This window comes from Gigantopelta aegis, chromosome 9, assembly GCF_016097555.1.
Source record: "Gigantopelta aegis isolate Gae_Host chromosome 9, Gae_host_genome, whole genome shotgun sequence".
Classification (NCBI taxonomy): domain Eukaryota; kingdom Metazoa; phylum Mollusca; class Gastropoda; order Neomphalida; family Peltospiridae; genus Gigantopelta; species Gigantopelta aegis.
In genome coordinates, this window is record NC_054707.1 from 73,024,861 (window position 1) to 73,042,371 (window position 17,511).

Consider the following 17,511-nt stretch of genomic DNA (forward strand, 5'->3'; position numbering starts at 1 on the left):
AGGGCTTCTAATAAAAAATTACATGTTGAAAGTTGAAGTTTATTATTTAAAACATGAAATATATGGATTACTTCAGATACTAAAGCTTACTTAATAGTAATGATATTGGGCTCTTTATGCTCTCTTAAGAAAACCAGTAAAATCTAACATGTTTTTATGACTGACAGTAACCGTGAAATACAGAAATAACGGTGTATCAGTACAAGTAAGGTATAAATTATATGTATTATTTACACTTACTATATCGATATGTGCCCTTGAATCTCAGTTTTTTTTTTAGAAACTGCTTTCTTCCAAATTCAGATTTTTAGCAGAGTTGTTATACAAGGGTTCTGCACAATGCTTCATGGTGGTTGGGCCCTATTGGCACATTATAACCAGCACTCTTACTGTTGATAATGAATTTTACAGCTCACTTACATGTCTCAGGCATGGCAGTTCCATGATTCATAAGTTCTGTTTACTTTATATATGAATGTTACTGTATACTTGGTGTTTGTTTTCAGTCAAATAATCACACACAGAAGCCCCCTTCGGCGACTATATCAGTAAGTAGTATACCAGCCAACTATACAGGAAAGAAGTACAATCTCTATGTTGGAAACCTCACATGGGTAAGTTCATTAATCGTTTTCTCTCTCATGTATTAACAGTACAGTGAAACATCTCAAAAGCGGACCGTCTGTGAACCGGAACGTGACGTTTTTACATAACAGTATAGAACATAACCTCTAGAACCAGATACCTCTTAAAACAGGGGGCGGGACATAGCCCTGTAGTAAAGTGCACATCCGATGTGCGGTCAGTCTAGGATCGATCCCTGTCGGTGGTCCCATTGGGCTATTTCTCGTTCCAACCAGTGCACTACGACTGGTATATCAAAGGCCATGGTATGTGCTATCCTGTCTGTGGGATGGTTCATATAAAAGATCCCTTGCTACTAATGGAAAAATGTCACGGGTTTCCCCTCTAAGACAATATGTAAAAATTAGCAAATGTTTGACATCCAATAGCCGATGATTAATAAATCAATGTGCTCTAGTGGTATCATTAAACAAAACAAACTCTAAAAACTGGACTATGAAATAGGTCATGTGGGTGTCCGGTTTAGAGGGATTTCACTGTAGTTGAAAAAGCATTCCAAATTGTAATCTATATATTTAAAGGTAATCTTGGGAATTTTATTTTTGTATATTTGTGCAATAGATAAAAACCAAAACAGAACAGTAATAATCTTTTTCTGTTTGTATCATAATTGTAGTTTTTTTTCTTGTATATTTACAGTGGACGACTGATCAAGATCTAACGGATGCATTAACAACAATTGGAGTTCACGATTTGTTGGAAATAAAGTTTTTTGAAAATAGAGCTAATGGCCAATCTAAAGGGTAAGTTATTTAAGTTGTATTGGCTTAAAGGAAGCAGACCTTTACAATGTATTGACAACAAATGGTTCATATAAATTTATATACTAAGGGGAGGTAAACAAAATTACTCTCCTTGAATTAGTCTTAGGAGATTGATCAAGAGCAAAAGTGATAGTTCGCCGTGAACAGTGAGATCTGAGGAAGGTACACATGTTTGAAGACTTGAAAAGTCTACTAATAGTGATACACAGCAATATATGATAATAGTGTGGAAACAGATTTTTGTTTTCTATTTGACGATATGTTTAATAACTATTAAACATAGACTACTATGCCAAACATTATGTTATAAAACTAGTGTTTCTTTCCTTTGTGTGAAATTTGAGGTTGTGTTTACTGGAGCCACATTAATGATTATATTGTATGCATAATATATTTAGTTTTTTCCCAATCTCATGTTAAAAATGTAATACAATTTGAAAAACATCTACTGAAATTGTACACTGTAGTAAAAATAAAAATCTATTGAACAGTATACAGTCTGGTTTGAGCTGGATCTGACATGATAACTAGCTAGAATTCATTTTGTTTCAGATTTGCCTTGGTGATAGTGGGATCGGACAGTTCTTCGCGTGCTATATTTGACAAGCTGTCTCGTAAAGAAATCCATGGCCAGGTGCCTCAAGTTACCCCATACAGTCGTCATGCACTGAATCAGCTTGAGGCGGCCTCCAGAAAGGGAGGTGAAGGCCCACCTCAGACTAACAACAGTAGGTGGTCTTAATTGTACAATCATTATTTCAGGCTTGTATGCAGGAATGATGTAATGCAGTTTATATTTACACACCTAATCTCAGTTTGTAAAACTATGCAACTTGCAGAGAACAGCAGGGTTCGACAGATCCACTAGCCAACAGGCTGGTGAATTTTTGGTCTGGGCTAATAAAAATTATTAACCGAATTACTATAATACACAGGGCACTAGTCAAGGCTTTATAAGGACTAGCGACTTTTCTCAAATATTTGTTAACCTTTAGACTACTGGATTAATTTTTAACAAAAACCACGTTGAGTGGGTACAAGTTTATAATTTTTACTCACATATATTCACTCAAATGTTTCATAAATACATGAAATAAAGTTCATATATGAATCGGTAAGTATTATTTTCGTGTCTTTTTTTTAAAATTTTTATTGTTTTAGATCGGCTAATGGTGGTTAAAATTAGGCAAAAAATTGAAAAAGTTGCCTTTACTTACGGGCATTTGTGGCCAGCTGTCCAGTATTTATGTCCATTATTCCCGATAACAGTGGTTTTCTGACCAGAATTTTTTTTAAAACCCGAACTACGATTCATATTGCAATATTTGGTAATTTTCGTTGTTGGTAAAACGATCAAATTTATTATTAAATTAGCTGTTACAATCAGCTATCGATCCCTGAAAATTACCGCGACGTGCCGCCATTGTTGTCAAGCGAAAATACTTGCCGAAAACCACTTTTTGAACTCAAAATTTCAAGGTATTTTCAATTGAAAAAATCAAAACAAAAACCACCATTTTGAAAAAAAATCTTTTTTCTTTAATTATATTTCCGTTTCCGGTGAGTGTCGTGTGCAAAACGGCGGGAAATATGAATTGGGGAATGCACTGTATACAGTGTACAGTATATCGACTGATGTGACGTCGGGCGAGATATCTCGCCTGCAGTAGTCAGAAGGTTAAACACTGTAAAAGTTATTTGAGGTCCCCTTCTACCCCATATCCAGAGAACATTTTGTTCATTATTATGTCGCGATTTTCTGCACAAGTTTCAGAGATGGTTACACAATTTTAAAACATTAAACAGTAGTTGTTGATGAATTTTCTATTGACTACAAATATTGGTAACGAAGATTTTGAAACTAAAATGCTCCACTTGTTCTTCAAGCTAAAACTTCTAACCATGCATAGCAATCATATGGAAATGGAAGATGTATATCAGTAGTCTGTCAGACTAATAACAATTTACTAGTCCAGCAGAATTCCTACTAGACCATCAGCCTACAGTTCAATGTTAATTATTAAACTGTCATACAAACTTAACTTCAAATGATTATTCATTTCGTTGTTCCTCCCTTAACACATTTTTGTTGCAAATATGTGTTAGGCTAAAAATAGCTTAGGTTACACAACACATACTGCATTAAAAAAGAAAATTATATTTAACTTATGCAAATGAAATTCTGTTGTGGCGATCAAAATTTACAAAATGCTATATTTTTTGGCGAGTGGGTTATTTTAAAGGAAACTTGTCATGAGGCCATATTATAGCTCATTTTAAAAGGAAAATGATATCAAAATATTATACAAATAAGCTTATAACAATATAATATGTGTAATTGTCTTAAAACGTAGAAATTACACCAATCAGTATCAAAGTACGATTTATACATATTTATCGGTGAGCTTTCGGAAAAACCGGAAGCGACATCAGTCACGTTGTACTCTTCCATTGCTTTTAACTGTTTATATATATGGAGTAAGGGGCTTACAAATTTTTCATGTTCGGACTGTACATAACGAAATTTGTATTCACCGTCCGAAGAAGGGAACGTGAATTAAGTAATTAAATATGGCATATACAAACATGGGATTTGGCACGGGGAACCATCTCAGTACGATGTATTTAAATATTAAGTATTTAATAATTTGGTACAGATGCAAAACTGAGGGTGGGGGTATTTTTCCTCCTGCATATTTCATTGCCACACTTTAAAACATCATTGGGGAACCTATTCATCACATTTTTCACAATATCAAGATGACTTTTAGAGATTATTCTATTTTATTACATTCATTTGCAAGAGAGAATAGAGAAAATTAAAATTAATGAAACTTGAACATGTTAAAATAATATATTTTATTATTCAGACCGAAGTTTCCAGAATAGACAAGAACACTTTGGAGACAAGAGCCCCCGTGGTTCGCGTCCGCCACCTCCTAACAACCCAGGAAAGCCTCACTTCCAGCCACGCGGTATGCCCAGAGGACCACCCATATCGAATCAAGGACCTCCACCACAGGGACCTCCATCAGGACCACCACCTGGATATGGTGAGTTACAATTTAATTACAGCTCACCATCACAGTGTTGGAGACTTGTTTGTTACCAGAATAGTGAACAAACTGGAATTTAAAAAAAAGGCTATTTCAGAAGTGTAATACATGCCATGCAAGTATCCATTAAGACTAATAGTTAAGGTTTTTTGTGGTCGTTTTTTGTTTTTTGTTCATTACCATAATGTTATGTGAGATTATTTAAAAAATTTATGACCTGTTTTTAACAAGTTCTCCTAGGTAGGTAACTCACTGGAATATTAATTTCACTAAGTGTTTGTAAATACTTGTATAAGGAGAGGAAGCAGTCTTATTGATTTGTTTTTCATTTCATTACAGCCCCAGTCAGACCTGGTGGACCACCACCTGGCATCCCACCCCCGGGTAGCATGCCACCTGGAAACCCCCAAATGCGTGGACCCCCTCCTGGCATGGTAAGCAAACTTCAGTTTGATAATCATGAAATAAATAAGTTGATAACAGTTTTAGGTTCTATGAGTACACACACATATATATATATACATATATACATATATACACACACACCGTATTTGACCGGAAATAAGCCCAGGGGGCCAAGACAACTCATTGTGAGCTTAGCATGGGGTGGGCTTATTCCCAGACAAGGGGCCAGTTTTGTTGAAAAACTTTTTCATAATAATAATTAAAATAAATAACAATACTTAAAAGAACTAGGAAGAAAACAAAAAACGTTCAGTAGCACATCTATTAAATAGTGTTCCATTTGTTATTAATAAATAATAATTGTTTATTAATTAAATTGTTGTTTTTTTACTAGTATCTAATTATTAGAAACACACCTTCTATGTTACAATTACTTACCAGTGCTGTTTATTTACATCCAAAATTTAATGCTGAGAAGACTTAAAACAACAGCAATTAACAACAAACGCAATAGCGTGTACACACGTTTCTGACACAAGTCAGCTTACACTACAAAGAATTGTCAATCTAAGGTCATTGTTCTTAGCCAATCAGAATAAGGTTTTGCTTAATTAGCATTAACTGCGGACCCAGTGTGGTGGTAAAAATAGACATTGGTTTTTAGTTCATACTTGGGCTTGGATACTTCAGAGAAATACTGCAGGCATGAAATTGAAAACAATGTTACACACTGTTATTGTTAGACTGCTAAATCTCACTGGTGGTAAAATATTGTGTTACATTTGTGTTTAATTATCTGCAGGAGGTATGACCTTTTAAATGAACTTTGAGCAAACTTGCAATTTCATGTTATTTATTAAAGGTGACGAAGTTGGGGGTGGGCTTATTTACGAATGAGGGCCTAATTTCTTAAATGCTATCAAAACGGAGGGGGGCTTATTCAAAGACATGGGCTTATTTCCGGTCAAATACGGTATATATATATATAATATTAGGTTGTTACATCTTGGTATTGTTTTTGTTTAATACGGTTTGTATAAAGGTGCAACAGGTGATCATTAGCAAGCCAGCTATACCATCATCAAACTGAACCAAATCAGCACATCAGGATATAGTAATCAAATAAAAAAAATCGTAATACAGCTACTTTTTGTCTCGCCTTTTAAAATTATTAGGCAAGATATAGGTGTAACTTTTCCATTGTCGTCGTCAACTTTTGCTTCAAAGATTCACATTTAGATCTGTTTGTCACAAAATGTAAGTCCTACATCAATGAAAATTGGTTTATAGATCTGTTTGTCACAAAATGTAAGTCCTACATCAATGAAACTTTGTTTATAGATCTGTTTGTCACAAAATATAAGTCCTACATCAAATGAAACTTTGTTTATAGCTGCACCCGTGGGTGTTCATCACAGTGCACCTTTCAGGACCCTACCAAAGTTGCTTCATTTTTATGTCCACTGTCACTCTCGTCTCTGGTTGTGTGTACTCTTAATGGGGCAGGATGTAGCCCAGAGGTAAAGCGTTTTCCCCATGTGTAATTGGTCTAGGATCGATCCCTGTTGGTGGGCCCATTGGGCTATTTCTTGTTCCAGCCAGTACACGACGACTGGTATATCAAAGGCTATGGTATGTGCTATCCTGTCTACGATGGTGCACATAAAAGATCCCTTGTTGCTGATGGAAAAATTACAAAATATTTGGCTTTAAATGGCTGATGATAAATAAATCAAGCTGCTCTAGTGGTGTCGTTACACAAAACAAACTTTTTAACTGTACTCTGAACTGTATCTCTTTAGCCTCGTATGGGTCCAGGACCACCGCCCCCACTACGTGGCCCCCCTGGCATGCAAGACCCCCGCAGACCTCCACCTGTGAGACCCGAATGGAACCAGAGATTACCTGGTAAGTTATGTTAGATTGGCCTGGAGGAGGTTTGTACTCACATTCTCTGTATTAGACTTTCCTTTTTGAAAAGCCCAGGAGGTTGAGAAATTGGTTTACTGAAAATATCTTGAGGAATTGAAAATCACACTCCTTAAACTAATTGGGCCAAAGTTATAAAGCCTGTTCTAGACTTACACACGTGTAACAACATACATTTATAATACTTAAACACCTGCGTTTAAGAAAAACAGGCTTCGTAAATTCGGCTCATTATTGTTAAAGGGGGCGTGCAGTTTGTTACATGAGGGAAGTGGTGTTTTGCACCACTCGTATTGAATTATAGGATGTCTACGGTGGTCGTCATATTTGTGCCCCTCAAAAGTTAGACGCCTAAGAGCGATTGAGTGAAACTGTCCAGTAGTGCTATAAACATTTCAAGTGTTGACACTTTAGTTGACCCTCTGACTACTGCAGGCTATAACATACTGTGCATTCCCCAATTATATTTCCCGCCGTTTTGCACAACACTCACCGGAAACAATTTAAAAAAAAAAAGGAAACAGTTTATTTGATACATGCTAGCTTTTCTTTGTTTTTCAATGGAAAATACCTTGGAATTTAGTTCAAAAAGTGCTTTTCGGCAAGTATTTTCGCTTAACAACAATGACGGCATTGCTGTCAGGGATTGACAGCTAATTTGATAATAAATTTGATTGCAACGGAAATCACCAAATATTGAGATATGAATCGTCTATTTTATTTTAGAAAAAAATTCTGGTCAGAAAACCACTTATCTTGAATAATAGACATAAATACTGGACAGCTGGCCACAAATGCCCGTAAACAAATATGACTTTTAAAATTATTTTGCTTAATTTTAATCAATATTAGCTGATCTAAAATATAAAAATTATAAAACCCCACTTATTTACCGATTCCAATATGGACTTAATTTTATGTATTTATAAAACATTTAAGTGAATATATGTGAGTAAAAATGATAGGAGCATGCAGAGGAGAAGTTGCAAGATTCTGATATTTTTAGTTCTTTTGAGCTCGATGTGTTTTTGATTTATATTTAGTTTTTTAAATGTTATATGGTGAATTTTTATTAAAAAATTCAATTTATGATTTTATTGTAAAGTATTATTGTAATAATACTCGAACAGATGCAGTAAATGTGAATGATAAAACCATAACACATGATCACGGTCATATCTGTGCACAATGCAGAAACTAATGTGTGTTTGACAAAATAGTGGTTCATTCCATGAATCTGTCTAGTGCCTTGTCTTAGGACAGCCACTTACAAAGATATTCTTTATTCATGTATCTTGCACTGCCAAAAAGAGAACTGCCACTCCTAGACTCATGAGACACGGTTATAACAGTGGTGATATCAGATGTTCACAAAAGATGAGCATATCCTGCTCCACCGGTGGCACACGTCGTGAGTACTGCCATCACAGCTGTCATTAGTCACTGCATCTAAAACAAAAAAAAAGAAGAATAAATATGCAAAAGTTTTTTGATAAACCTTTGAATCTATGACACTTTGTGCTAGGGACAAAAGGTAATCCGTTTTAACATTTTTTAAAATTTTGCTCATGGTTTGAATCACATTTATGTTATAGGCTTTTGTGTTGTGAATAGTACAAACACCATTACATTTTTGTTATCCACATAACCAGTTTAAATTTAAAAAGAACTAAATTACCTGTGTCCCATTTACTTCCTCGCTTAAAAGGTCCACTTTTCTCCTTTTTTAAAGTTAAAATCCTTTATCTGCTTCTTAAGATGATACCAGTCCTTACAACAGTATGTTGTTTTGTGTCCATCCATTTCCCTTTCACATTTCTAGGTGGAATGTTTATAGGATTATAGGACAGATTTTGTATCAACCTTTTTAAAAATGGTTGCTATAACCCAACATGCCAAACATGTGACACAAGAAAATTGTGGTTATTTTAAAATGTACCTACCAGATTCTAACAATAAACATTTAAGAAAATAATTCATTTACAGTCTATACCGGACTCACTTCGTACCGTCGAAATAGTCCGGTTTACATAGAGGACCGGTTAAGGCAGAGTTCATCCAGAGTTATGGTTCTTGAATGATCAACAATGACATTTGAACCCATGGATGCTTGGGAAACACAGTCATACAAGCAATCGATTATTTCACAGACATAAAAAAATATACTTAAAGAGACATTCCTGAGTTTGCTGCAATTTTTAAGATGTCGACTAACAGAGACATTTTACCTATTATAATTACATATATTTTCATGCATAAAATATTAGTGGCAGAACTTTAAATGTGTTTCTGGTCGTTCTAATATTTGTACTAGGTTAAATTTCATTTTATTTTCTAAAACATTGTTTATTCGTACGTACAAATTAAAAAATTTGGGCTAAATCTTTCTGTTTTTACTCTTGATTTGAATCAAATTCTTGTATTAATTTGACTTTAGTTTCCGTTTTTTGGGTCGCTCCGCCATTATAAATGAAATAAGACAACATGAAATACACACACACACACACACACACACACTAATATTAATCCGATTGATCTAACGACCTATCGAAATAAGAGTAAACTTCACACGAGTGCGATTACATTTTGTATTTGATCTTGCGACAGCGTCCTGTTTACTTGGCAATTGACTATCATTGTTCAACTAATTAAGCAGCCCGTCGTTCAGTCAAATCCCAATCCGGTGTAGACCGAGGTAATTAATACATGAATGGTTCTTTTGTTTTTGATTTTTGATCCGGAGCCCGGAGTAGACAGAATACGGATTAGGCAGAGATTTATACCTAAGAGATAAACGGTAGCTGGACGGGGCTTTAGAAATGGACCGGTTTACGCAGAGATCCAGATTATACAGAATCCGGTTTAGACAGAGTCCACTGTATATCAGTCGGTTTTGATAAGTAACATATTTCTAAAACTTTGTTCAGTCACTGAGATTATCTTTTTGGCAAATATTTTAATAATGCTTAATGTTCATCTCGATGAATGTCAAAAAATAATTTGAAATTTATTGCTTAAAATTTTAATTTCGTTTTTAAATATTTTTTTTTAAACTTTAATTTTTTTTGGACATTGAGATGAGTGTCTGTGGATGCAGCTATTAGTGACACTGAATAAGTTTGTGGCAGGCGAGACATTCAATTTTTTTGTTTGTTTGTTTGTTGGGTTATAACAAACCAGATTTAAAATAAAGAATGACCTTAATTTTGTTTTTAAATTAGCTGATTCTTGGGTATGTTGCTATTTTGCTTTGTTTAATTTCTTGAAATAAATCCAATATACACTTCTTTGTAACTAAGGTGAAGGTCACAGACATTTTAACACTTTAAAAAAAGAAAAAGAAATTGGTTAACCACATGGTGTATGTCATGCTTGATTAATATAATTTTTCTGCCATTTGTATTAGATCTAATGTGATCATTTTAGGAGTATGTATATGTATCTGTATATAGGAAATGGTAAACCTTTCCTTGATATTATCATTCATTGCTATTTTTGACTAATATTTCACGTCCCTTTTATGATCAAGCTTGTAATTTTTTGTTACTAACCAGTGTTAATCATATCAGTTTATTATCATTTTTTTTAAAAACCTTGTTTTATTTTACTTCTAGAACCTATAGATGCTAATGGCCAACCTCTACCCCCTGGGAGTAAGTCAGGCCCAATTATTTTTGTTTCTCTGCATTGGTTGCTTGGAAATAACCATAAGTTGGATTTGGTTATACGGTCCTCCTGTAGCATGTCAAATTGGATAGCCAAAAGAGCCGGAAATCTTTTACAGAGCACAATGTTGAGTTTGGCAATCCAGGCCTGGTGCCTATAAAACTTTTAGAGTCTAGACTCAAGACTAATAGAGTCTGAGGCACTAATGTCATGACAACGTCATATAAATTGTATGCATGTGACGTCATTAGAGATTGAGTCTGGACTCTAAAAGTTTTATAAGCATGGGCATGGGCCCCAAACACTGATTTTAAATTAGGAAAAACAAAGATACGAGCAGCTTTTCTTCAGGAAAAATAATATATGATTGAAAATTGATCTATTAGGTTCTAGTGATGTGACATTTGATTATTAAATTCATAAACCGTTGTCTTAGATTGTGTTAAGATCCTACAGTCTAAATGATGTAATATCTGAAATCTGCTGAGGTTTGAGTTTGTTTTTATCTACATGTAAATGGAAAACAAATGTTGCATAGGTATTTAAAATTAAATTGGCAAAATCTGAAATTGATACTGAACAAAATGTTCCCTGCCTTACCATGTGAATTTAAATGGTATCAGTATGGTAAAATCTTAAATGATTTCCCGTAACTAGATAATTCCCGTCAATTTGTTTTTACTGTGAGGTCAGTACTGTCTGTTCGTACTTGGTATAGAGCCTCGTTACATAATGCTGTATTACAGACACCAATTGGCTATCATCAAAGATGCTACAATCTCCACATCTTTATCTAAGTGGGTTTTTTTGTTTTGTTTTTTAAAAATCTGTTTATCAAGTTCAAATAAAGCAAATTCATTTACTATTATATTTTTTATCCTCTTGACAAATCTACAAGTTTTTTTTACATTTGGAAAGTATAAACATGAAATTTTTATTACCTGAAGTTTGTTCATTTAGTATTTCTCTATATAGCTGTCCTTTAAAAAATTACTGTGGACTGCCCTACCATTGTCCCATTGGGTTGGTTATTAGTAACAAATTAGTGATAAATATTATTACCTTAAAAAAGTGACGTCTGAATTGGGTGCTTTTCACATGGGTTAGAGTAGAGTTTAAGTTGGGATACAAAACTTTATTTTCTAATGTTCAGCAATTCCTTTGCATCTTGAAAACGTTTCAACATTAAAGTTTCTTATGATATTGCTATAAAATATTTATGCATGGTTGGAATTGCTGCATCTTTGCAGTTAGAATTTCCGCTACAAAAGTTTTCTTGTTGCAAAGAGTTGTGATCTTGTAAAAAAAAGTTACTGTTTGTTTAATGTTTTGTCTATCTAATTTGACATGCTTCTTCCCTAACTGATGATCTACTTCCTGGGTGTGGAGGTGAAGGGCATACTTAACCCTTGAATGAAATATATTTTTATGCTATGCTTTCTTTTGTCTTTGTTTTAATGTGACCGGCCTCGGTGGCGTCGTGGCAGGCCATCGGTCTACAGGCTGGTAGGTACTGGGTTCGGATCCCAGTCGAGGCATGGGATTTTTAATCCAGATACCGACTCCAAACCCTGAGTGAGTGCTCTGCAAGGCTCAATGGGGTAGGTGTAAACCACTTGCACCAACCAGTGATCCATAACTGGTTCAACAAAAGCCATGGTTTGTGCTATCCTGCCTGTGGGAAGTGCAAATAAAAGATCCCTTGCTGCTAATCGGAAGAGTAGCCCATGTAGTGGTGACAGCGGGTTTCCTCTCAAAATCTGTGTGGTCCTTAACCATATGTCTGACGCCATATAACCGTAAATAAAATGTGTTGAGTGCGTCGTTAAATAAAACATTTCCTTCCTTCCTTGTTTTAATGTATTAATGGTTTCATTGCAAGAATATTTAATCTTAAAAGTTTACACACCCTTTTGTCATTGTTACCTAGGCTAAGTTTGAATAACAAATATTCTCCTCGTATTTTATTCTTGTTTTACTGGATCATGTTTTCGATTAACTGGCCAAATGGTTCAGGGGTGGGAATTCTCCTCGGATCAGCTGTTTTCCTCTCATGGAACATTGTGTTTCCTTGCATTTTAATTGTCCTTTCCTCCAAAATGTGTCAGATGGCACAGATTTTAACCCTTGGTTTTCAAGAATTTCCATGACCCCTCTATATTTCCTCTTTTTTTTTACAGTTCACCAATTCCCACCCCTGTTAATTAGAACATCACTGTTTCACTTTTCATTGACATTGAGATTCCCATGGGTTTAAGGATATACATAAGTATTATATGCAGCATAATAACTTCAACCTTAGTTTTATTTGCCATTTTAAAAGATACTTTTTTTTTTTTAAAGCTACGTTTTATCCGTATTGGTGTAATGTTGTTAAATACATGTTTTGGGTTGTATGAAAGAGACTATTTCCACTGGGTTTGTTATAAAGGAACTGATATTAATACTAACTGTGGATAAAATTGTCAGTATTTATCGAAGAAGTTAGTTAATTGTATTCAGACTTCACTGTTTAACTCTCCTTAGCATGTAAATAATAGAGCTGGGCGGTATACCATATATACCGATCGGTATTGGTATCATGTCAATACCAATTTACCGTACAGAGCAAATCTAAGAAAACTGAAATTTCAGTATTGATGAATGTTTACGCCATTTAGTAAAGCACTAACAATATATCTGACGAACACAAAATAGCTGAAAAGAAGAGATGAGGGCCTTGTATATGGAATTTAATTTTATTTAGATGAAATTAGTGGGTGAGATGTACCTCGAGCATACATTTAAAACTAAGTATACCGAAAATACCCCTTAATACCGGTATTATATCAATACCGAATACTGTACTGATATGGAGGTAAATCACCCCCAAAATACCGATACCGAACCTGAAATGTCATTACTGCCCAGCTCTAGTGAAAATTAGTACCACAAAAGAATTAGATATTAGTACTCAGTGTGGTGATATAATAATGACTCAAATGACTTCCCATAATCTAATGTTTAAAAATATGGAATGTCAGTTGGCAGGATTCAAGCCTACTGCATTTGCCAGTCTGCAGCATTAACTGCTCAGTTACCGGGTCTTAGGGGAGCAGTCAATCACTCTCCTCAAATTGTTTTCCACACCAAAGTCTTTGTATAGTACTTATTATACTATTTGGGACAGACGTTTAAAGTGATGATAGCTACAACTGAATTCATTTGACTGTTACCCTTTCATGTATTTATTTCAGGTTACCTTCTGTCGGTAACTTGTTAAGAAAGCCACTCTTGAGCAAGTGTATCAATATTTGTGTTTCAACAATAGCTTCTTTACAAAAGCATATCACCATTCAAGTATTATTTTGATTAAGTTATATCTTCAATTTAAGCTCCATTCCATAATGCTGGACCGCCGCCACCACAGCCTGTACCACCCCCAGGACTGAGACCCCCAATGTCAGGTAGGTTAATTTGCAGATTTTTGCAACTAACAGAGCCGTATTAACAACTAAAATTAGCATGTAAAATATATATTTTAAATTAAAATGTCAATCTGTATTAAGTATCTTTTTGATCATGTTAATTTTTGTCATTTATCAAATCATTTTATTTCCTAATTTATTTTTTGTACAAAATTATTTACAGGTAAAATCCATTTCCATCGAATTCAGAAGACATTAAAATGACTAGAAATATTTGAATATACAGACTTTGATGTTCTAAACAAAAATATTTTACCATGGCAGGAAACTGACATTCTTTTATGATATTATATGTTATTTATTAATAGCAAAATAATTTATCATGCCTTATTTTACAAATATGCAGATGTTTTGTCTTTGTGTAGTTGCAGAGTGAAAAGATGTTCATGTTTTGATTGCTTTTATAATTATTAAGCAGATTTAATATTTCTGAGATTTCTTCTTGTACATTGATTTAATTTTATTCTTATAACAGTTACAAGTATATTTTTGATCTGACACAAGCAGTGTAAAAGGGTGTATACTACCAAATCAAATTCCATAGACGACAATAGTAACATATGCAGCTAAAACTCCTACCTGCAACGTATCAACCGACATAAACGCCACGGATATAAATACTACCACCCCTTACACTTAAAGTGAATCAGAAAAAAATGGGGGTCAAGCTGCTCGTTTCTGAGATAACGGGTAGCGTCTATGACTACCCTAGTTTCGCACAAAATTTGAGTACTTTTTTTTACAGGTACCCCATACATGTTTCAAGCACAAGGCTACTTGACACATTGGTACTAGATGAAATAAAATTGCACATTTATTTTACCCAGATGAAACTATTATTTTTTACAACCAACACACTCACATTTATAACCAATCACAGGACTTGTGGTGTTCACTTCTCTATCAAAAGTTGGGTGCACCTCGAACTTTGACCCAGCCGGAAGTTATTTGGTATAGTACTACCTATACTGATAACATACATTTTTCAAAAAGTGTCCAGCTATGTGTGTTTATGACAACCAGGATCTGGTGTATTCTGACATAAACTGACAACCTCACTGAAACTGTTGTTTCTACAGTGCAACCTAATATAATGTACACCTCAAAAAGCATATATATTGCATATAGTTTTGTACAAATGCAATATGTCATATTAAACAACAAAATGTTTTAAAATAAAACTCCTGAAGATATTTACTTTCAGTTGGGTGTGTGTACTCAGGTATATATGTAGAGACAACAAAGATAGTCAGAGTACCTCTACCCCTTTAAAGAATGCCATTAAAATACATGCACTTGATTGACCCCTAGATTATGAAGACCTTAACAGGCACATCAAAGAAATATCAGTATTAACAAAATACACTGTCTGAGGAAGGAAACACAAACATGACTGTACCTGTATGATGTAATGACTTAATGTCCTGAACATTAGTGTTGGGAGGAAATCCTGTATGCTGGGTGTGGGTGTCTTCAAGTTACCAGGTGTGGGAATTTCAAATCCATCGGCCATGCTGATTTTCATAATGAACCATCAAAACCATTGGCAGCCACCAATATTCCTGACTATATTTTATTTATAGCCTACTGTAGTTGGAGGTTTTAATAGTTGTGATATCTGGAATAATCATGCAGCTTTAACACATTTATTTTTGATTAATTACTGAAAAAAAACTATTTTTAAATGACAAAATTACCCGAACATCTATTTTCTTGCATTATTTTCTAATCCGGATGAATACAATATGTACATTAGATGTATTCCTACAATCTGTAATACAGCATTTTATTTAGCTAATAACATTAGGTAATACAGCTTTAACAATAAAATAAATTATCAACTTAATCCAAGGCAGATAATCAAATCTGAAAAAATTGGTTCTGAATCTAGTATAAACTCAAAATGCTTTTCATGAGAGCTAACTAAGTGATTATTAAGAAACAAAAATGATCTGGAAATCTAAGTATATGTTTAACAACCTTATTGTTATGTACAAATAAGAACAGAAGGCACAATAGTGACAACAAATTTAATTATGTTTTTGGTAAAGTTTTTCTTCAAATTTACTTTAAATTTTGCATAAAACTACAAATTTGTCTAAAATATAACTTAGCACCCTATAAATATGTCAAAATGACAATAAAAATCAACTTCTTTACAAATTTGAGTTTTCAGAATTTCATACATAAAAAATTAACAATGTTAATGGAAACTAAAGACATTAACCCACTATTGGCACATGCTATTTTTAATATAAAAATAAATTGCTATTAAAATCTTAGTTCAGGTTGCCTATATATAATACCATATTTAAGAGCAGTTGTATATGGCAAGTCAAATACCATGTAAAAAGAAATTATTGAAATCTTTACAGTATGAATTATAGGCCAAAACCAACTTTTCTTCAGTGCTAACTTTGATTCAAACTCCATTCAGAGCCATGTACAGAGATTATTGTCAAGGTCAAGGTCATTGTGAACTTGCATGATCCAGTGATGGCTAATTAATCAACCAGTATAGTTTAATTAAATAAAATGACAAAATCATAATATTTTTTATTATGCACTGAATATGTGCTATAGGGTGTATACTACCAAATCAAATTCCATAGACGACAATAGTAACATATGCGGCTAAAACTCCTACCTGCAACGTATCAACCGACATAAACGCCACGGATATAAATACTACCACCCCTTACACTTAAAGTGAATCAGAAAAAAATGGGGGTCAAGCTGCTCGTTTCTGAGATAACGGGTAGCGTCTATGACTACCCTAGTTTCGCACAAAATTTGAGTACTTTTTTTTACAGGTACCCCATACATGTTTCAAGCACAAGGCTACTTGACACATTGGTACTAGATGAAATAAAATTGCACATTTATTTTACCCAGATGAAACTATTATTTTTTACAACCAACACACTCACATTTATAACCAATCACAGGACTTGTGGTGTTCACTTCTCTATCAAAAGTTGGGTGCACCTCGAACTTTGACCCAGCCGGAAGTTATTTGGTATAGTACTACCTAAAAGTCTGAAGCATTAGATCTCTATATTAAAATGCCTAATGCGTGGTCGGTCTAGGATTGATTCCTGTTAGCTGGTCACCACAACTAGTATACCAAAGGCGTTCTCACAATGGTATGTGCTATCCTGTCTGTGAGATGATGCATATAAAAATTCCCTTGCTACTAATGGAAAAATGTAGTGGGTTTCCTCTCACATTACCATCCAATAGCCCATAATTAATAAATCAATGTGCTTTAGTGGTTTTTTTAAAACAAAACAAACTTAATAACTTTTTAACACACTTTTCACTTAACACTGATAATATTTGGGTGCAATATATTTAATGCATCTTGTTGTACAGGGCCACCGCAGATGCCCCCGGTGACTGGAGGCCCACCACCTGGTCCGATGCCTCACCCTGGCGGCCCCCCCACAACCGCTCCTCACGTGAACCCTGCTTTCTTCCCGCCACCTCACACCCGGGCTCCACCACCTGGACCTGTTGTTACTCTCCAGGTACGTTCATAGAATATGTGAAACACAAGATTTTCTTAATGGATCATTT

At 34.4% G+C, this 17,511-nt stretch overlaps 1 protein-coding gene across 2 annotated transcripts in view; it reads left to right on the forward strand.

Moving 5' to 3' along the window:
• Positions 1-17,511, forward strand: part of LOC121381004 (cleavage and polyadenylation specificity factor subunit 6-like) — a 31,892-nt gene that overhangs the window by 5,256 nt on the left and 9,125 nt on the right. The window contains exons 3-11 of one of the 2 annotated variants that reach the window (XM_041510075.1): positions 507-614; positions 1,285-1,388; positions 1,962-2,137; positions 4,280-4,462; positions 4,805-4,899; positions 6,673-6,778; positions 10,414-10,452; positions 13,840-13,911; positions 17,308-17,462. In XM_041510075.1, the coding sequence (XP_041366009.1) occupies positions 507-614; positions 1,285-1,388; positions 1,962-2,137; positions 4,280-4,462; positions 4,805-4,899; positions 6,673-6,778; positions 10,414-10,452; positions 13,840-13,911; positions 17,308-17,462 (1,038 nt within the window). The remainder of the gene's footprint in view (positions 1-506; positions 615-1,284; positions 1,389-1,961; positions 2,138-4,279; positions 4,463-4,804; positions 4,900-6,672; positions 6,779-10,413; positions 10,453-13,839; positions 13,912-17,307; positions 17,463-17,511) is intronic. The other variant, XM_041510076.1, reaches the window with a different exon arrangement.